Source organism: Cynocephalus volans, chromosome 6 (genome assembly GCF_027409185.1).
Source record: "Cynocephalus volans isolate mCynVol1 chromosome 6, mCynVol1.pri, whole genome shotgun sequence".
Lineage (NCBI taxonomy): Eukaryota > Metazoa > Chordata > Mammalia > Dermoptera > Cynocephalidae > Cynocephalus > Cynocephalus volans.
Genome location: NC_084465.1, coordinates 141,472,090 through 141,494,763, shown reverse-complemented (window position 1 = coordinate 141,494,763; position 22,674 = coordinate 141,472,090). Strand labels below are relative to the sequence as shown.

The 22,674-nt window shown below is 42.5% G+C and overlaps 1 protein-coding gene across 1 annotated transcript in view; it reads left to right on the top strand.

The window, feature by feature from the left end:
- The window catches only part of PIP4K2A (phosphatidylinositol-5-phosphate 4-kinase type 2 alpha), a 170,379-nt gene extending 148,419 nt beyond the window's left edge, over nucleotides 1–21,960 (top strand). The window contains exons 7-10 of the mRNA XM_063099403.1: nucleotides 8,019–8,132; nucleotides 15,449–15,692; nucleotides 17,095–17,198; nucleotides 19,744–21,960. Of these exons, the coding sequence (XP_062955473.1) occupies nucleotides 8,019–8,132; nucleotides 15,449–15,692; nucleotides 17,095–17,198; nucleotides 19,744–19,824 (543 nt within the window). The 3' untranslated portion in view covers nucleotides 19,825–21,960. The remainder of the gene's footprint in view (nucleotides 1–8,018; nucleotides 8,133–15,448; nucleotides 15,693–17,094; nucleotides 17,199–19,743) is intronic.
- Nucleotides 21,961–22,674: the final 714 nt, after the last annotated feature.

Sequence of the window (22,674 nt, the reverse complement as noted above, 5' to 3'; positions counted from 1 at the left end):
GCTGTAGCTGTATAATCCTCAAAATAATAAAGTAATGATTTAGCAAACTTCTTGAGTTTTTAACCCCTTGACATTTCTTAGATTACCACCGTAGACATCTGCGCAATGGATGATCAGACTGGAACACCTATTTCGTAGCTGTGGAAGAAGACCAAACTCTCCAGCTTTGATATCGCCACTTAGAGTTATGTTCATAAAAGTATGACAGTCTTAGAAAAGAAATAAATTCTTTTTTTACATATTAGCTTGAGAATTTTAGGGAAAATAGCCAACAGCTGGGTCTTACCAGGCTTCACAGTTCTAAATTGCAAAATAACAGTAAAGCTTATCCAATTCTGTGCTTCTTAATTATAAGCACTATTTCACAAGTATGTTGAGGTATATTCTCTTTTCACATTTATAGATAGACGAACAGATTCAAAATAAAAATTATGAAAGTTTTACATGTAGATGCTGGTCGCGTTCTCATTGTTTTCATCATGGAAATTAGAAGTGATTAAGGACCTGTTGGACCATTTCCCAAGCCATGAACTTGTGTAGACATTTTGCTTGTGTTGAATAAAGAAGGTTCCTATATGTTCTTTCTGAGAGAAAACAACTGTTTTCTTTGCTACTTTTATCCATATTCACTAATTTGTCTTTTCGTGTATCAGATTTATGGCTTAGATGTTTTGAGAAGCAGAACTGATTTTTTTATAAATCTCTAGCATCTCTCTTATTACCCCATAATTGATAACACATATATGATGTTATTCCATCAAATTATCTTTATTCTAGCTCCAGTGTAAGGATTACCTAAAATTCTCTCCCTTATAAAAATAATTCTGGAGTATATTTTCAGCTCGATAGACTTTTATTTTTATGAAGTTTTTTGGCAAGCACTGTGAAAGGGGTTTTATTCTTTTTTTGCAAGTTCATTTAGGTGAGCTTGGAATAGCAAATAAATCAGGAACATAAACAAGCCCCTAACATATGACAATAATCAGTACATATTTTTTATGTTGTGCATTCAGCTCAAGTGTCACAGGAACAGCCCATCAGAGGGACACCAGACACAATATTTGACATTGAGGCTTACAATTACTTTTTTTTAATGAGTTGCCAAACGAGTGCATCAAACAAAAATGTATTTCATTCTGAAATACAAGTGCTTTAACCACAGAGTACTATGATATGTATTATCCTTTGCATTGAGACCTTCTGGTGCCAAAATCCTGTTTGCATTAACAGCTCAAGTGTGACCAGGAGCATTTCATCTTCCCTGTAAGGTTTTCATCCAGATTAAAATAAAAACTTGGCTCTGTATTATATAGATTTTGATTCTGTGCATTTTAAGTACATGTATTTTTTTATTTTCCTGTTGTTAATAGCAATTTCAATACAGTTGGCTCTTTTTATATAAGTGAAGTGTAGAATGATAAAATCCGGTGTTATTTTAGTTTGAATTCTGTTTAAAGTTATGTTTCTGACTGTAAATACAGATTTAAATTTTTTGTGACTTTTTTAAGAAAATGTTTTTTGTCACCTAAAAGATAATTAGGGTTTTTTAAAATCTCATTAAAACAAAATTTTTATATCATTTCTGGCTTTACTAAACCTTAAAATATTCACTATTTCTAAACTTCATACAAATGACAGCAGCCACACATCAAATCACAGAATCTAATGAAATAAGCATATGTATATACATACATAAACAGGCTACTCCAATTTGAAACAAGTAATCCTTCTGGTAAACACATTTATTTTCTTATTTTGGTTTTTAGAGATTTTGCAAAAGTTCTTAGTAATTTGGAATTTTTAAGTGTAAAGGTGCTAAGTAATAAGTTCTATATTAAACAAATTTTTAAGGCCTTGCTTTTTATCTCCTTTTCACCAATTCTGCTGGGAAGCAAACAGAGTCCTGTCTGCTTTGCCCCCACAGGATTCTGTAATTTCTGTCTGGTGTGTCTTCGTTCAAAGGGGCTCTCTCGGCTGAGCCAGCCACGGAGGCATATGTTCATTTCTGAAAAATGAGTGGTCAAAACTTTGTATCTGTTCCGAATATTTTTTTTCTTTCTTAATCTCAAATCTCTGGCCAAATCTGTCCTTAGAGATCATTTCTGTCTTTTACTGAACCCTAAGGAATAAGTAATTATTTATAGCGAGAGGCTTTTATACGTTTAAAAAAATCATCCCTGTGCTGGTTATCTTCAGGCACTGACAGCTGAGCATGTGTATTGACTCTCATGTTCATGTTTGTTTGTGTCTTAGTTACACATACACCATTTTTGACTATGACCAATATTGTTACCTAGCGTGTTTCTTACTATTGAAGAATACACACTTGCTGAGGGACAGCTTATAATAGTGAGCTTTAAAAGAAGCCAAAAACTTTTTACATAAGGGGGAAATTTTATAATGAAATAATTTTCTTTTTACAGCTCATAGCAAGTTGAATGTTCCCAGTGAGTTCACTACTCCTTGGTATTTTGGCCATATTTTCTGGCTCCTAAGATTTCAGTTAGTGGATATCTTGCTTTAAGTCAGCAAATAGCATTCACTAAATTTCCCACTATTATAATGTGCTCACTGTTAGTTAACCCCTGGAAAGTTAAGGTAAGACAATAGTCAACAAATTTCTGTCTTTGGCCATATATAAAAAATCATTAAATTTTATTCCATATATTTAATAAATACAAGAGGTCTTGAAAAAGTTCATATCTTTTAATTCTGTTTTTCCATGAACTTTTTGAAGTACTCTTGTATCATAAATCTTAGATACTTTATTACTCCAAGAAGTTAACTTGCCCAATTTTTATTATCATATAGCAACGTTTTATTCTCATTTGGATTTCAGTTAAAAAAAAAAAAAAAAGTATTTTCAGTGAGGTTTTCCTAGAAGGAATGCTTTTGCAGATGATCTCAGGTTTTTCTAGCCAGGAGAATTCACAAGTGAGGCTTAGAGAGCAGGATATGGAGCTAGAGCTGCCCAGGCAGGAAATAAGAGCCTCTGCCAGTGTCACCTTTGATGTACTTTATATAATAGATCCTCTGTGTCCCCCATGTGTCCTATATAGCAAAATGAAATAGGAACCCTGAATTTGTATACACTAGGTTTGTGTGCAGTAATGAAAAGGTCTTCAAAATGTAAAGGCAATGTATGGAGAATTTATGTGAGATATTTGTGACTAGCAGACAAAACCTGAAAACAAAGGAAATTTTAAGCATGGTTTAGATTATGAATATCCTGAGTTTAAAGAACCTATTTAAATAATCAGGAAGGAAGAAAGAAAAAAAGAAACAAACTTAAAGCAAGTTCTTACCAAGCATTGTGTGTTTTGTGTCAAACACTAACCCTGTTACATAGATATTATTAATTTCCCATTATATAGATGAGGAAACTGAGGTTTGAACAGCTGGTTCAGAATATCACAGCTAGTACACAAATGTTAAATATGCCAACATATTTTTAAAAAGAAAAATCTTGCTCGGCATTTATCAGCAATGAGCTTGTCTCTAGATACCTAAGTCATATTTGAGAACATTACGAGCAAATCACAGTAACGATGTTTGTATATAATGCTCCGTGTGGCTAGCACTGCTTTAAGCCTTTTACATGTGTGAACTCATGTCATCCTCACAACCCTCCTATGTATGCTAATCCCCTTTTAAAGATAGGAAACCAAGATTCAGAGAGGTTAAGTAACTTGCACAAAGTCACACAGCTAATCATTACAAGAGCTAGGAGACAATGCGGGCAGCCTAGATCCAGTCTGCTCATAACCACGTGCTTCAGTGTATCTCCTAAGTGGAAACCTGGGCTGTACCAAACAGACCTGGGGTCAAGCATCAGCCAGCATGAGAGTGGGAATTACTCCTCCTGTTCATTTTCTCCAAACACCGGAAGCAGGGAAGCTAGGTTGCATGGGGAACAGTGTCACTCTGCTTATCTTTTTAGCTGTTTTGGTGCATTTACATGTCACATTAGTGGGAGTGAATGCTATTTTGTGTACAACCCACTGTAGCAGAATGACCTCATATGAGAGAGAAAATAGCCTTCCCTGTGCTGAACTGGGTCTGAATTTGGTTGGTTGCACTTGAGGAGGCTCAGCTGGTCAAGGTCTTGGAGTGGCTCTGGAGGCCCCCAGACCAGAGTCAGGGTCCAGCACTGGGCACACTAGAAAGGATGGGGGAGGAAGAACAGGTCCCTGCAAAGCCTCGCCCCCTCGGCGTGTTCTCCCAACAAGTACAGCGTGTGATACCACAATTGCCCCACCATGCTTAGAGGCTCCTGACCTCCACAAAACTGGCCAGGAGAACTGAATTTACAGCAAATAATGACATGGCCCACTCCCGCTTCCGAAAGGTTGCTGAGCTCCAGCTGGAAGCCAGCCTCGAGAGTTCACAGGCAACAAGTTTCCTGAGCTGTCTGTAGTTAGCTCTGGTGGTTTCTTTCGCTCTCTGGCAGTTTCTGCTCTGAACTTGAAAGGATACTGAAGAATCAGACCCAGTGACTATGAGCAGGAAAACTCTCCTAAGTGCAAAGAGTCCAGTGTTTAAGAGCAGAGGGCAAGCTTGCCAGTTAATTTACTTCGTTACTGATAACACCAAGGTCAAAGGTTCGGATCCCAGTACCAGCCAGCTGCCAAAAATAAATAAATAAATAAAATAAAGCAAAGGGTAGAATACATTGCTACATTAAGATATTGCTGCTACCCATAATTAATTCTGTGCTGTTCTGCAGACATCGCCTTTGTGGGCAATTTGACACCAAGAGTTTATTAAGTTTATTAATTCATAGTACAGTATAATAGTTTTCCTCGCTTAAAATAAAAACTTGACATGTTTCTAATGTAAACGTTGCTCATTATGAAAGGGATATATTGAATTTCTTTTTTTTTTTTAAAGCTAAGCAATAAGATTTTCTTGAGAGTGAATCATTGTCAGATTACTTAGTCATCTAGTTCTTTGTAAAAAGGAATAGTTTTTTTAAAGCAAATATTTTGTATGCAGTCCTTCAACTCGTAACACCGGTTTTAAATTTGTATAGTTTATTGAGTGCCCACAGTGATGATGGTAGTGGTGGTAATGGTGATGACAACTACCAGCCACCATTTGAACGTGTCCCACAGTTTCGGTTGAATTCTCAGCACAACTCTAACTCAGCAGACTGATTAAGGGTCAGGTTGCCTGGGTTCCTATCTCAGCTCATCCCTCACCAGGATCTGAGACCTCAGGTAACTTGCATAACCTCTTTCCTCATCTGTAAAATGTGGATAAGAATAATAGTTAAGGTTGTTGCAAAGAGTAAATGCGATGATGCACAGAAAGTGCTCAGTACAGGACCTCAGGCTGCTGCAGGTGGTGTTGTTTGCCCCATTCTGCACTTAAGGAAACAGCTCCTGGTCCCAGGCAAGTGAGGGGTGGAGCCAGGATAGGGACCTCTGGATTCATGGCTCCCAGACCCTGCTGTTTCTAAGCACTCCGCCTTGCAGCAGACATTGGGAGGTGGGTATTTGTCAACTGGTGTTGGATTCTGCTTTTGCAGCTGCCCTGCCAAGGACCCGCCTTCGCCTCTTGATCCTTTCAGTAAGCCCTTAAATCTTTTAACCAATCTGGTTGCCCTTTTTTGAACTTGATCCAATCTAAATACGTCCCTAGTGCCTGTGAAATTCATAAGTAAGCTTAGTAATATAGTACAGGGTGTCCAGGGTTTTATGAGGTATGATTATACTTTCCCTGTCACATGAGGTAATTCTGCTGGGGTGAACCTGAAGTGACATTCATTTTCATTAATGCGACTTGTATTACAAACACATATCTGATGTGTAATTTACTGCCTTCCGTAGTCTGTCATCTCTGCCTTCAGGTTTCTCACATTCACACAAAAACAACAAAAAAGACCTCTTCCCTTCTTTTCTTACACATATAAAACGAGTCATGGAATTGAGGCAGATATCTTAATCCTGAACCCCCCTCACCCACATACACCCCCTTCCCCAAAACGTAGTTACCCAGAAACACCCCCAGTGTGTGCTTGGAGAATCATGACCCTTCTCCATCTCCTTTGGTTTTGTGTGTAAGTCTGGTTTCAACCCTTTCTTCTAAAGCACTCCCAATTTTCTTTTTTGGCTGGGCTTCTCTTCTCATCACCCCCGGAGTGAGTTTTGTTAAACTTCATAGCCTTGCATGTCATTCACCATGAAACTTCATTGCATTTTCAGTTCTAACGGGAGAAGAGAAACACTTATGTCTAGTGTGCTTGACTCTAACATTTAACATTAATGTACTATCTCCTGAATGAAGGCATTCAAGGTTTTTATTTTTATTTTATGATTATGTTAAAATTATTAGTAACATTTAGGGGGTCAGTCTACCAGGCCTATCCTGAATTTCTATGAAGAACGACATTGCATTTTTATTTTCTCAAGACTCTGTGACTTAGCATAAAAGTGTTTGAAAGTAGATCAGTCTCCCCTCAGAATCTTATTATTTATCTGTGCATCTTACATATGCATGTTGCCTGAATTTTCTGCCTACTTGCTATCATGTGTTTCTCCCATATATTACAAACCCCATTAGAATAGAAATTTTGACTTGTTCATTTTTGCATCCCTGCACATGACAGTAATTCAATAACTGCCTATTGAATTAAATCTTTGGATTTCTGAGCTTCACCCTACCTTCTTTGTAAGGATAATTATTTTGGAAGTAGTAGTTGTACTAGTAGTACAACTAGTAGTACTAACTGTATCTAGTTGCAAAATTGTTCAAATGTTCGCTTCTCAAAGTTAAAATGAGTAGCCATAGTACTAACCTAGAAATGCATAATACATGTGCATGTATATGTGTGTATAGATAGATGTGAATATGTTTATATACTTCATAAAATGAGAGGGGATAGAGAACGGTTCGAGCGCTTTGGAAGATGGTTCAGTTAAATATACCCAGGGAGTTTCTTTTTATTGCTCTGATTAAGTGGGGGAGGGGCAGTGAGGGGGCGAGGAAGGAGACTATGTTTTTTCCTTGGATTAGTTTTTTTTATTTGGTTCACACTTACAGAAAAGAGGACCATTCAGAGTTCATTAATATACAAAGAAAGGCAGTATATTATGCTGCATTCCTTTCAACTGGAAGAAATACACTATGGCTAGCTGAAATAGGGGGAGGGTGTGGAGGGGGTTAATCGGTTTTGAACGCTCCCAGAATGCAGGTTGCATGAAATTAAATAGAATAATCCACATGATTGTAAAACTATACACCTGTATTAGCCTATATGCTGCAGCACACGTGAAAGTTGTTCTGCTCATGACCCACGTGTGGACAGTTGCCCATTACTTGGTGTTGGTTGGAGTAAGTAGTTTACTTGCCAGCTCACCCTCTTGTTTATTTTCAAAGGGTAGAGCTTCTCATCTTAATGCATTTTATGCTAACAAGACAACAAGACATTTTTTCTTTCACGTTGTCCAAATGAGAGGAGGAATTCCTTCCTGGTGGAGTGGTGAGCAGGAGGGTTTGAAAGGGCAGATGGCCAGCCTCTGGCTGTATGTTCTCTCTGACTCAGGCAGTAGATATGATTATGAACGGGGCTTTTGTGAGACAACATGACATGTTACTTTCAATGTGATAGCAAAGGCTACCCAGAAGTGAGGGGAGGGGTCGAGTTGGGTTACACCAGTTAGAAAATGGAGGATTTCTGACAGAATTCCAAGAATACAAATTCTATACTTAGAAGACTTCTTATAAGAAAGTGAGTCTAAGAAAGCAATCAGGTTCATGCCTATAAAAAGCATGAAATATGTTACAGAAAACCTTGTAGTAAGTACGGAGTACTTCCAACCTCCATTCCTAGTGGGAGTGCGTCCCGCAGTCACCGCTCACTGGCGCCCCCTTGGTATTTCATTCTTCCTCACACGTCATTCCCTTGGGTAAGACCCTGCAGTGAACGGGGCACACTTTAATATCCAGGGTTGGAAGGTGTACATGTGGTTTAGATTTTATTCAAGCTTTCTCTTTATTTTTCTCATTTATTTTAGGCCAAAGAACTGCCAACTTTAAAGGATAATGATTTCATTAATGAGGGCCAAAAGATCTATATTGATGACAACAAGAAGAAGGTATTCCTGGAAAAACTGAAAAAGGATGTTGAGGTAAGAAAAGTAAACTTAAGGACAGCCCCCTTGTATAAATGTCAACACTGTTGGTGTTTAGGAGCTTTTAAAACAATCTATTTAAATCTGCAACCCAAGCAAAAAAAGCCATATTCTACATTATCAAAATCAGCTCTACACAAGTATATCTCATATCATGTGACCTGGTTTGAAAAAGAAGTGTGCCATTCAGCAGCCCCCTCCTTTAGATGAAAACACAAGAAAGCACCTGGTGCCTCTGTAAGGTGTCCCCACCCTCAGGTTCTGCCTTCTTTGTTGGTGGGGGTGGTCTGTGGTCACAGCCATGATGGCTGGCCTGCCACTGCAGCCAGTCTTTGGGAGGGGTAGGGGAGTGCTGGATTCTGACAAACAGCAGAGCAGTTCAAAAACTACCAGAGTATTGGCATTTTTCCCTCCAAACCACATCTCAGTGTTGGTAAACAGTCTTGGTCACTTAATGCTTTAACGTCTCCACTGGCTACCACAAACAGTGTCATGCAGCCCAGTGAGCCAGCCTTGCCACATCATGGGACCAGCACAGTGGCAGCTTTGGGCACTAGAGTCATGAGGGAGGGCAGTGAGAAATAAAACACAGTGTTCTGATAGGCTTCTGGCCTACAATGAAGTATGCCATTACAGAGATTGAACCCTGACCTTGGTGTTATCAACAACTTGCTCTAACCAGTTGAGCTAACTGGCCAGCCCGAAGTTTTCTTTTTAAACACCATTTTAAGAATTTCCCATCATTTTTCCTTGTAAAGGCATTACAGCTTTCCCATTGTATTTCCTCATTTAATTCTTTTAGAAATAGTGCAGAGAGAATTCTAATTTAGACAATTACCAAACTAAGTTTTTGTTAGGTGTTACTTTCGTTCATCTGTCTATACTTTTTTTTTTCCATTTGAAGTACTCTAACCTGCATACCAGTACAGATCTGCTACTTAGAATCTTGTGGAAAGATTTTCCTTCTCATGTCATTAAACAAAAACAGTTAAAATGGCTAGAGCCAAAGAATGAATATCATGCATCTGATTATATTTGCCACAAAGGCAAAAACAGTATTATAACTTCCTTTTTAATCTTCTAACAGCTCTTTTCCTTGCAAGACAGTCAGACTGACCAAGTTAGTGCCTAATGATTTTTAGATCATAAATTATTTTAGTAAATTTTTTTTACTTTATTTCAACCTTCATGGTATACTCACTTAGATTAGAACCTAAATATTGGTTATTTGTGAATGGTACAAGTATCTACTTTAAACAGCAGCTACAAAAAAAGTAGATACAAGGGTTTGCTTTTATCGCGTAACATTTTTTCCTTTCGTCTTTCATTAAGGAACATTTATTTTTCCTTAGTTGCCAGTGGTTATTATCAAAATGCGTATCAGTTAAGCTTTTTTCCCTTACTTTGGGGTCAACTTGATCTAACTGATAATGACCATAGATGAATCTCTTTTGGATTTTTATTGATTAACAAATCTTTGATTCTGAGAATAATATTGTTTTAGCAATTATGGGAAGTAGCCCTTAGAATTATCTGTGATCTGTCAAAAAATATTGTTTTCATTTTTTCTGTTGGCTGTATATCACTGTGACATTTAGACTCCAGAAATAATGTAACTCAAGCAGTTCAGATTTACAGTTGAATTATACAAGGATCCGCTTAGCCCTTTTGTTGTCTGTAATAATGTTGTTGACTAGAGGACTGGATGGTTTAATCCCAGGCCTGGCTCTAGCATTTGGCCGTTTTGTTGAAATGGAGGCAGGGCATAAAGTGTTCTTTCATTTGAAAATATCTTCAGTGGCTGATAACAGTGTCTTTAGCTTTGAATTCATAGCGAAGCATCATTAAATTTTTAAGTAGGTAATTATGGTGAAGTAGCTTGACATTTGATCTTGATAATGAGGCTAGAATTTAATCTAGTTTTCTTTTTTCCTTGGTTCCATGCTTTCTAATTTAGCTGACTGGCCTGTTAGAGTTTACATGCAGATTTTTGCTGTTATTGTTTTTCTTTAATGCTTAAAGTAGGAGATCTGAGTTTATTACAGTGCAATAAATCTTTTTCTTTCTTTTTTAGGGAAAAAAGAAAGGAATTTTCATTTGAGAATCTACTTGCCTTTTTTTTTTATACTTGAAATTCTGTTCTACAATTTTTATGCTGAGTTGGGTACTTTAGTCCAGATAGCTTAGCACCTAACTAAACATACATGAATGCTTTTCTTGGGGGGTGGGAGGAGTGCTCTATGGAAAATAAAAGTCACTTTTGCCTTCTGACCTTGTTGTCACCTCTGACCCCAACCCTGGAGAGAGTCACCTTGATCTCTCATGGCTCACACTGAGATCTGTGCACCCCACAGTGCAAAACTGTGCTTTCTCTGCAGTGCCCAGGAGCGCCCCCAGCACAGGGCATCTCATGTTCATTGTCCCAACCATGGACACATGTGAGAGGGGCTAAGGCAGTGGCAGTAGTGGGGTTGTGGCAGCCAACATTTGTGGAGCACAAAGAGCCCAAATCCTTGCCTGCAGTCATTGTATCTTCATTCTTAAATCAGCTCCTCAAGGGTAGCTACTGTTACCATCCCATTCTGATGGACGAGGAAGCCCAGTCCAGAGACGCTGTGGAATCTGCTCAGAGGCACACAGCTACTGCCTTCAGAGTGGAACCTGAGGCCGCACAGGCCACGCTCCTACTGGCTCTGACATCAAACGCAAGTTAAAAACGTTTGTGAGAGCACCATGGAGACTGTTTTCTGATAAATGCTCCATAGGAAGATTGTTATCATTTTTTAACAAGAAAAGTATAACTGTTAAACGGGGCTGACAGGAGTTTTCATTCTACATCACCAATGTGTTAGGAGGTGGTAATTCAGTACAACAGAGGTGTTAATAAAGTTAGCAAATAAAGTTAATTTAAAACTATGGTGAGGGATAGTTTATTAATTGCTCCTTTGCCACCTAGTTTTCTGGAAGAATTTGTGACAGGATTCTTGACTTAGCGAGGAATTCGTTATTCAGGAATTAGATTAGATGGCATATTCTGAGGGAAAAAGAGGTGGGTCACAGCTCTGGCAGGTAATTATTAGGAAGTTGGAAAGAAAGAAAAGCAGGGGACCTGAAAACTTAAAACTCTTTATGCTTCGAAATCTTATGTTCTTAAAAAATTAATACATTTGAGTTAGAAGCTTCAAGGGATAAACAAAAAAGCAGCAAATATATACTGAGTTCCTAACATTAGCTGGGTGCAGACCCCATAGCAGAGGCTTGGTCCCCTCTCTGTCGTCTCTACATGTCAGGCACCGTGTTCTTTAGGCCTCGGCCATATTGTCTCTTTTTATCCTTTCCACCTGCCCGTGAGGTGAGTGGTATTGTCCCATTTTGAAGTTAGAAAAACCGAGGTGCAGAGAGGTGAATGAATCAGGGCATAGAGCCAGAAAGTGAGACAAACAAGACTCCATCTCCCAGCTGACTCCAAAACCTATACTTTTTGTTTTTAAGATTATCTGAAATTTTAAAGAAGAATAGACAGGGTGCCTTCGTCAGTAAAACCTGCATTCTTAACTGTGCTGTGCTTCATCTTTTCCGTCTCCATGTCAGGCTCACAGATGTGTGAACGTGTATCATGCCCATCAGGCTGCAGTTGGTTTCCTCCATCTTCTTGGGCATGTCAGAACAGCTTCTCACCTAGAAATACGTTTTTCATTTCACTGATGGGTTGGTGGGTCGCACTAGGAGTTAAGTGCACCTTTATTTCTTCCTCGCTGGAAGACAAGCCCAGGCAGTGGTCTGACCACAGGCCTGAGGCGGCCCAGACGGGGAGGACGTGGGCCTGGAGACCCACCTGGTTTGTGCCGCTGACCAGCCCCCCATCAGCCCTTCCCTGCCTGACCTTCAGCAAATTAATCACAGGCAGCCCCTGCTTTTTGTGCATAAGGCACACTTGAAAGTGTATTTGAGGGTCAACCATCTGAAGGTCAAACAGTAGACTTCCCTGCTAAAGGAGGATTCCCTTCCCGCGAGTGCAGAGAGGCTGCACATGGTCTCATTGTGCTTCCCTGAGGTGCTGCCTCTTGTAGCCTCGAACACAGGTTTTCGATGTCACTTTGTTCTTTGCTTTTATTTGGTATTGGTGGTTATTTCCTGGAGGAAGTGGGTTGGGGAGAATTGGGGAGAGTTGGGGGGGGTGGGGAAGATGTAGCAGGTGTCCCATTCTCTAGTTCAGCAAATGCCGAGTACCTGGGAGCCCACCACAGCCACAGCCCTGGTGGCGCTGCTGCGTCGGGAAAGAGAAGTTACTCAGAAACTCTACCAGAATGAGTGTGTGGCCAGCCCAGTGTCACTGAGGAGGAGCACACAGTGCTGTAAGTGCCCGTACTCTGGGGCTGTGCTGCCCTGAGCAGGTGCCTCTACAGCTGAGCAGGTTCAGGAGGAGGTACCTGGGCACAGGTGGGATGGGTGTGGGGCCAAGCTATCCAGGCCTCCTGGGCCATGTGAGAGTTCTATTTCTGCCCTGTGAGAAATGGGACACCATCAAAAGGTTTTAGCAGGGTCATGTCATGATCAAATTTGCATTTTGAAAACATCTTTCCTTTCCAGAGGATTAGAGGGGCATGTTCAGGCAGCACCCAGTCTTCACCTCTGAGCAGGGCCCACCTAGCTAAGTCCCCACCCACCAACCACCCACCAGCACCCCTGGACTTGGGGCAGATGTTGGCCACCTGGCAACTTGGTGCCTCCAACAGTGCCCCCACCACCAACCCCTGACTCCTGGAGTGGCTTTCGGGAAGCAGGGGAGGCCACAGAGACTTTAAATAAAGGGACCAGGGCCAGGTATCATTCTAGGTGTGGGAAGGGACAGTGGAGGAGACAAAAGATACCCTACCCCGCTTCTCCAGGAGCTGAGAGGCTGAGCCCAGCCGCAGGCACGGCCCCTGGAGGCCTTGGAACAGCACCTGGGACAGAGGTAGGGCGCAGCGAGCACCCACTGGCCCTGCCTCCCGAGCGGCCCTTCTCATGCAGCGTGTTCCCTGCAGGCCTCCAGAACACAAGGCCCAGGCCGCTCCAGAGGGGGAGCAGGGCCCTTGTCACATGGTGTGAGGCATGCTGGCGGGCCCTAGACCCCTCTGGAGACACAGAGCTTGTTAACATGGGAGGCCCTCCTCCTCCTTGGAAACCTGTTGACTTTGTTTTACTCATTGTCTTCCTTCTGGGGTTGTTAGTGACATGATTTGGGAAGAGCTGCTTTCACGTAGCCCGAGGGGCAGCATGGTCCAGTGCAGAGAGCTCAGGCTCTGTGCAGGCTCTCAAGTTCACCCCTTACCTCTGAGGCTTTGTGTTCTCTTCCCTCCTCTGATCTGAGCCTGCTCGCTGTCTCCCAGGGACATCCCAGACCCTGTCCTGTGCCGGGTCAGCTGTCCCCGTGGTGCTTAGTTAGTCCTCTTCCACAGGCAGGGCCCATGTAAAGCAGAGCAGGTTGCCCAGCTCCAGGCTGGGTGGCGGGCACCATGTTGGTAAAGATTCGAGCAGCATTTCACCACGGTGCTTCCTCTCGCAGCCACAGTTGGGGTGCAGAGGCCACCAGTGTGGACATATCCCCGGCCAGGCGCAGCCTGCAGCCCAGTGGCTGCCTGGCCCCTGAAGAGCAGCAGCCTTTGCCCACTGGAAAGACAGTCTGGTGAGGGAGGTGGAAAGTGGAGTTGGTTGCTGTGACTGTTGTAATGGGGGGTGGGGGGAAGCCACGAGAGCAGGCGGCTTCCTGTCCCTCTGGGGCCAGAACACTGATTCGAGGTGTGTGGGTGAGCTCTGCACTCTGTTTAAGTGAGGGGTTTACTTCTATATATTTTTAAATAAACAGGTTTCTCCTGCCTTGCTTAAATACCTGAATATAAGATTTGTGTCATTTCTGCTTTCTGATCTCAAAACAAATGGGATTTAGCCCGGCCACGGGGGACTCATGGTGGGAAAGCAACTAAATGGGAGCTACGGAGGGATAAAGAGCAGAGCAGGCCCCGTGCTGGGGGGGGGGGGTTGACGGTGTCAGGGAAACAGCTGGAGGGCGGGACACTGTGTGCCCAGAGGTCCCCTCCTCCTCCTCCATAACAGAAAGTGGCTTCTCGCTTCTTTTCCAGCTCTAAGACAGAGCTGCTTCCCCACAGGCTCAGGAAAAAGAAATGGCTCTGCAGGTCTCAGCAAATTGACCTCAATTCATTTTCTGCCAGAACTTCAAGACCTATAATTGCATACGCTTGCCCTTAGCGTAAGGAAGTTCACTTCCTAAGTTCTATCAGAGTAGTCCGGGGGCCATCAGCTGCTCCGCATCTCTGAGCGAGGGTGCACCGAGTTCTCCAGGAGTCAGGGCCACGCGCCTTCTCGGACCCAAGCCCGGGGTCAGAATGAACTGGACCCTGTGCAGAGCCGGGGGGCTGAGGGAGCCGTTTACTTCCAGCCAGCAGATGGGCTGCTGCGGTTTGCACTTAGTCGCACCATGCACATTTTGAGGATCAATTAGAACATTGTGCTTAAGGCCATATGTTTGGGTGCATCTACTTAAAAGGAAAGGAAAGGAAAGGACAAAAAATAAATCCCGACCTGAAAAATCAAAAAAGAACTTGGCAGACAGGAGTAGCCAAACGCATAGAGCCAGGTCTTGTCCCACATTACAGTGTAGCCGTGGCTGGACCAAGAGAGGGAGAGAGGACAGGAATCCTGGGTCGGCGGTCCTCCTGGGGAGCAGAGCCCCTTCGGCAGCATTGTCCCCTGCTTCAATGGGGGAAACTGGACTGGGACAGAAGGACCACATTGCTCACCAGAGCGCTGACACAGTGCATTTGCTCGTTGATGGGACATTTGGGCTTTCACGTATTCGTGATGGACAGCATAATAATCTCCTCCTCAGAGTGTGCTGAATTTCCAAGGACTTTCACAAACTGTTCTAAGAGACTCTGCTGGAAGCTACATGGGAGGTCCCTGGTTTTTCCCATTAGCCAGTCTTAATTGTTGGGAGAAACCTCTTCCCTCCCTCCAGGTGGGTCTCTTTCTTGCCAGTCATGTTTCCTGCTCCATGGTGTCATCCAGCCTCCATGTGATAAATGCACACCTCTCAGCCTCCAGCTTCGTGTTCCAGGGAACATAATACCAGCTCTGAACCAGCCCCAAGTGTGAGGCTGTGCATGTAGTGACAGAAACTGCCTGGGAGCGTGAGAGCATCATCAGACGGGCTCCCATGCACCTCTCTCCTGCAGTCTTCCCCAATGTGTGTTCTCCTGAGCTTGCATTCTTCAAATCTTGGTTTTTGTGTCACTCCCTCCCCTCCCCCGCAGTTTCTTGCCCAGCTCAAGCTCATGGACTACAGCCTGTTGGTGGGAATTCATGATGTGGAGAGGGCCGAGCAGGACGAGGTGGAGTGTGAAGAGCACGACGGGGAGGAGGAGGGGGAGAGTGACGGCACCCATCCCGTGGGCACCCCTCCCGACAGTCCCGGGAACACGCTCAACAGCTCGCCACCTTTGGCTCCGGGGGAGTTCGACCCGAACATTGATGTTTATGGAATTAAATGCCATGAAAGTAAGCACAGTCACCATCGCTGCACTTTCCATACAAAATGGTTTGGTTTTTGCATAGTTCTCTACAGTAATCGTAACCCCAGTTGCGAGTGTGCCGCCCTGCACAACTCATTCTCCAGGGTCCAAATAAATTGATTTGGGGACAAGAGCATGTTAAAGGAACTGTGATCTCTGGTTTTGAAGTATAATGTGATGAGGTCCTTGAGTTTTGTGATGGAATAGAGTGAAACCACAAATTATTTTATATATACAACACACATATACATATACACACATACACACATGTAAATATAGGTAATACATATAAGAAATGTTTTGAAATATATTTTTTTCTTAGCTGTTTTCTCTTTTATCTAAGTCAGAAGTATCATAAATCTGTCCTGAGCTAGGCACATGTATGTGGTCCACTGTGACCCTCATGTGGCCATCTTGTAGGGCGGGTGCATCGTCACCAACAGCCCTTTCCGTCTCAGGGGCACTGAGGCTGGGCCCTCTTGTGCAGATGAGAATCTCTGACCTGCTGCTTTGTCTGTCCCCTGCCATCCCCCCCCCCACTATGTGGTCTGTGCCCTCTTCTCTAGAGTCAGACCAATCTTAATGTAGAATATCTAGGTTACTAGATATTTGAAGGACTATTACATTCTGTCTTAGCTGCTTTTCCATGAAGAAAACAAAATATATTAGTGACATGATAAAAGCAGCCTCTTGGTTTTTGAATAATAAAGTGTAGGTAATCATTGTGGGGTTTTTTTGTTTTTTAAAATCTCAGATGGCCTAGCAAACAAATGAGTTTAAATTATGTTTTGTTCTATTTTTATTTTGCTCACCAAAATTGTTTCTTCAACACAGAAAATTAGATGTAGTCAAATGTACTTTTCTTACTGTTTGTAGTAGAAACAGCATCACATTTTTGGAAACATATAGAAAATAGATATGTGATGTGATGATATGTGCCTTTATCCAGTTTGATACTATATCCAGTGGGAATTAACTATGAACAGTATATCTAATGGTAGAAAAGGATTAATGGAGCATGATTAGTTCTACTTGTTTTATGGAGTATTTTACAAATAGTGTTTTTCTTTGTACCAAAGCCATACACAATCATTAAAGAAAAAGCAGATTAACTAAAAATAAAAACACGTGATCCTTGGACATCCACTGTTAATATCCTGGGGTTATGATGTTCTTTTTTTTTTAACTTTTTGTTTGTTTAACTTTCTAAATTGAAAGAGGATGGGGTAGGGAGTCAGCTGTCTGTTTAGCAGGGAAACGCAGGAATTACGTGGTATCTGTCCTTGGACCCCTTCCATGTACTGGCCCAGCCTCTCCCTCCCTCTGCAGCCCTCGTGCTTCCAGCTGTTGTCGTGTGTCCCACAGTCACTGCTCTCGTGCCTTTGCAGACTCTCCTAGGAAAGAGGTGTATTTCATGGCGATTATTGACATTCTTACTCATTATGATGCAAAAAAGAAAGCTGCCCACGCTGCAAAAACTGTTAAACATGGCGTAAGTATCTCAGGTTTGTTTCCTTCTCTCTCTACTGGGTCCTTGACGTTGTCTGTAATGCAGGGACCACTCCTTTCTACTAAGCCATTCAAAGTCCGTTAGTGATTCTTCTTCCCTGTGGGGAGTCATGCTCTGAGTGCAAGACGCAGCACCAACAGACGCCACTGCTCGTACCATGACTCCCTGTGGCTTCTGGCGAGTCGCTTTAACGGGGCTGCGCCTCATCTTTTTACCCACTGCTGATATTAATAGCCAGGGCATCCCTAGAATACTGTACGCATTCATTTTTGTTTGAAAAATGTTCCAAATGTTAATTAAAATGCTGATGGTAAAGTGTTTTAATGTTCAGATAATGAAAAGTTATTAGTGAAATGTTCAGAGCTCTCTGCTTAAGCTCCTTCCCAAATATACAGGATTATATTGCTTTTCTCACAGTGAATTATATTTTTTTTCTATCACAGAAATCTTTTATGTGCAAGAGCAAAGTTTAGTAATATTAATTTCTCACGTTTTTCATGATTGCTCAGAATTATCACTATTCTAGGCGTATGTTGACTTGTTGGATCTCTATGACAAGCCTGTGAGGGAAATAGTAGTGTATCCCCTTTTGTCAGTTGGAGAAACTGAGGAAGACAGCTTCAGGAGTAACCTGCCGGGGCCCCATAACTAGGAAGTGCTAAAGATGGGATGCCTGCCCAGGCCCGGCCTGGCACCCAGCCCTGCCAGTACACCCCACCTGCCTGGCTGAGCTTCACAACTCGCTGGGTATCCATGTTGCACTTGTATTGCAAGGATCTGTTTTGGCTTTGCAGGTGTACCAGAAGTCATAGAGCCGGTCCCCCACAGGTGAACTGGGCCCTGGTTTGTCAGGGCTGAAGGGAGAGGCTCCTCCCATAGACTATGTAGCGCTAACCAAGATACACCAGAGCCAACCAACTCAATAAAGGCTCTTTTTCTCTATTTTAAAGTCAAACAGGCTGTCATTCCAGAAATGGAACCAGCCTAAAGCCATATTCCTTTGCCAGTGAGACACTTCAGTCACGTTGTCAACAGCTGTGCTGTACCTGCCGTGTGCAGAGCACAGACCAAGTGCTCCCCCGACAGCTGGCCTCGGAACTTTGGAGCACCATTTTCAGGCTACGTACCGCCCTTTCCCTGGCTCTGAGTCCACTTCAGGAGGCTGAGGGCAGGGTCTTCAGAAGGCCCTATGATAATTCGGTTGCTCGTCTCTGGTTGAAAGCCATGGGTATACTGGAAATACATATCTCAGGCATAATCCCTGTTTCACCTTTTCTGCTTGTATGGCCTTAAGGAAACACTTTTGGAGCTTCTGTTCCCTCAGCCAATCAAGGGGTCCTAATGCCTTGCTGATGGGGTTTTATGGGGGGGATACACGAGGTGATTAGGCCAGACACCGGGCACATGGCTCTGTACATGGTTCTTCCCATATTATACAAGATATGAAACTAGAGGGGGCCATAACAAGCATGGCTTCCTGTTAGTCTCCCCGGTGTTGCCAGTTCAGCTCCATGATATACCACATGGCCTAAAATCGTGGTCAAGACCAAGACATTACTCTTAGCAAAGGAATGTTGTGTTGACCTGCTGTCAGGGACCGTTCTCTGCCTTCAAGGCCTGGGCTCTTCCATGGAGACCCCAGCAGCCCAGGCATGGCAATTACGAGTTCCTCTGTAACACGGGTGTCTAAAAATAGCACCTGGTGACTTAGTAACACTCTGGTCTCACCCTTGGCAGCTCAGGAAGCTGGTTAGTAACTACCTTGAGTGTGTGGCCAGCACTGTGCATTTAATAATAGCAGACCCCCCCCCCACCCCCACTGCACTTCTGCAGGGGGCCAGGCTTCCTTGCTCAGCACAGGTTTCTGTGAAGGGGGGACAGTGGCACCTCTGTACTGCTGCCAAGGAACCAGCCCTTCCCTCTGGGGGAGATGCAGCCAGCAGTGTTGTGTCTACCTGGTGAAGTGCCAGGAAAGAGCCTGGAGCAGCTGCCCCAGAACCTGTTCAAGCTATTGTCACCCTTTGTTTTTGAGGACTAAAGCACTTATTTCTGTCGTAGAGTAAGAGGGTCCTGAAAAATTAACACAATCCTGAAGTCATTGTCATCAGGGTTTCCCTTTCTCCACCTGTTTATGTTTATGTCACTCTGCAGGAGTCTCCAGTCTGCCTTGTACAGTAAAAGAATTGTCCCTGTGGCTTCTTAATGCAGGGCACTCAGATGCCACTGTTTGGTACGAGCATCCCTTGTGGCTAAGGTGATTATTTTTAAGTTGCAGCAGTCACAGCACTTGTGACAACAGCATCTGGTGCTCCTGCCGCCCTTCCCTCCTTTTCAGACACAGATTCATCAGAACCTTGATTATTCTGCCCCAACAGCCAAGAGTTGGGTTTTAAGAGCAGAGGCTGCATCGATTTGAAAATTGTTAGCTTAATATTTAGCTGCAATAGAAATAGCTGTAGATAATGAACAGTCATTTGGGGAAATTATAAACATTATGTCAATATTCCTTTCCTTTCAAACTGCCCAGGCTGGAGCAGAGATCTCGACCGTGAACCCTGAACAGTATTCAAAGCGCTTTTTGGACTTTATTGGCCACATTTTGACGTAACCTCCCGCACAGCCTTGGACGGACAGGAGCATGGGAAGGACAGAGGTGGCTTTGGTGTAGGAAAAGTGAAAACCAAACTCAATGCAGCACTCATCTTGCAGGAAGCAAACCTCCTTGTTTACATCTTCAGGCCAAGATGACTGATTTGGGGGCTACGCGCTTTTAACAGCTACCTGATATTTCCCAGCATCGTTCTAGCTATTTCTGACGTGTGTGTATGTGAGCGTGTGCGCGTGCGTGCACATTTTAAAATAATTAATAGTTAATTAAAACTGATCAGCTTCGGTCAGAATGTGTTATGACAGGAACCCTCTGATTCCAGCTGTGGCCGAATGAATGAATGAATGAGTGAGCATATGTTGGGGTGGGGGAGGAGGAGTTGCATGTCAGAGCGGCCACTAGGCATCACACGATAAACTGTGGATCAGTTTATTTTTTTGAGTTGAAAGATGTGAGACAGTATTCATAATAATAATGAAGATAATAATAATGAAGATAATAATAATGATGATGATTAAAAGGAAAAAACTTAACTGCGAATGTCACACTTCCACCCTGCACGCAGACACTCCTTCGTACTTGTAACCGAGCCCCCGGCAATGGACGGAAGAATGCTGGCGTCTGGGTGTGCACTGGTTCAGGCTTCTGTCGCCACACAGTGTCAGGATCCTAGGTGTCCCCGAATAGCCACCCCTCCTCCAACAAGGAGTTGAAGCCCCAGTGACTCTGTCTGTACATTTTCACCTCAGTAAATATGTCCAGGAAAACTGCTTACTTCTCTTTTCTTGCCTGGAGCCTCTTCATTGTCACCCTTACATTGCAGTATAGGAATTAATGCTACAAAATAAAAATAAAGCTTACCTGAAAAGTGCATAGTTTGGGGCAATGGTCTCTACATCTCCCACTGTGGGACAAAGCGTTAAAACTCAATTCTGTTACTGAATGCAAATCTGAGTTATAAGATGTTTATGTTTGACCACTGTTTCAACAGTGGTGTTTTCTTAGAATTGTCCCTTTAACTGAAACTTTCAGTTTTACTGTTTACATTATTAGGAAAACAGGGATATTTTTGAATCTAAAAATTTAATGTACAGCATGTGATTTTTGAAGTTTACATGTAAAGTCATTTTACAGTATAGGTAAAATAATGTTTGTCATATTTTGAGATGTATCCTGCAGTCATGTTTTCAAATGAAAATGTTTTATTCAAAGTATATGATAGACAGTCTGTTACAATAAAGGGGAAAGGATTGTTCAGTTTCCTCTAGATGTACATTTATCAACCTAATGATTTTTTTAAAAAGAGATTTAACCCAAATCTAGTTATGTAAGTTCATTGCCCTAAACTGTGCTGATTGTGTTTAATCAGGTTATAAATTTCAAACATCGATCATGTATTTACCCACCTTCCTGCATTTTCTGAAAGGCGTCAAGCTAAAATATTAGACATGCTTAGAGTAGATTATCAACTTACACGCTGCGCTGAAGCTGTGCCTTTGAAGTACTTTGTTTAAAACATGAGATGATTTTTGTAGGCAGTCTTAGTAAAGGAAAAAAAAAAAACCCACCCTTCGGTAACTACTTAGAACTCAACAAATCCCCCTGCCATACTGCCTTTTCCAGTAACTTTACTTCAGGGCTACCCAGATTGCAATTGTGCCCAAGGTGTGTGGGTTCACTTCTCGGTATCTTTGTAAATCAGGAGCACCGCCATCCCTACTACTATCCACTGACTTTACATGGATTTGTTATCTTCAACAGATGATATTAACACCTCTGTAACATAGCTGTACAAATCTGTATTCGATGTGTTAAAATTAACCAACACTGTGATTTGGTTCCCCACCACCACCACCACTAACTCTGGCAGTAGGTCAGTTTCAGTCTTCTGAAGTTTACTATGGTTCCTTCCATTCAAGACTGCAGACTAGAGACCCTGAAGTGAAAACAAGGTACACATACATTATTTTAGTAACTCTTTCCTTTGTGGCCAATCTGTGTATGCTTTTAGAAGTTTACAAACTGCTTTATTTTTGTCTGTAACAGTCTGTCACTCATTTCTGTTGATAAACTCTGGACAGAACGAGGAAGTTTGCCTTGTATCTTCTAGTGCTAACAATACACTCCAGTCGTGAGCCGGGCTTTACAAAATAAAGCACTTTGGTGACTCACAAAGTGAATCCTTGGTTCCTGTGTCTCAGTTGTGTTTCTCTTTGTCACAAACAAATTTTAAATACTCGGTACTGAGAGTATCTTTAGCTAATCCTTGAAGAAGTGAAAGAGGAATGGAATCTTTTTGGTTTCTAGAGCCTTGCCTTTGATCTGTGAACTATTTTATCGGTAAGTAATAGAAACTTCGAAGACAAAATTGACCTGATGAAAGAAGGACAGGTAGAGAAAAAACATTTTATTTTTAGTTTTGGTCAACCTTAGTTCTGTGTGGCAGCAGTTTTTGAAACTTCATCAGGACGGCATTGATGGACAGAAGGCTTTTTTGTGACATTCTACTGTCACTGGTGCCAGGTTAGCAAACACAGTTCTGCTATAGCAACAAGTTCACACTTGTTTTGAAAATGTATATTTATTCCATGCAATTGACATATGAGGGAATAGTTTGAGCATAATGCACATTTCACATTGCTTCTGTGCAATGTGATCTGCAAGGATTATTAGAAAATGGCACCCAACTGAACTGGGCCATGAGGAATACACAAGATATTCCTCCAACATCTCCCAGCACCTCTGTTCACTGCGTATGTGATAAGTCACACTCACCCAAATCTGGACTTACAACTTTCCACCTGACATCAGATCACCTTCCTTCTTCCCCTTTACAGTAACCCAAGAGTT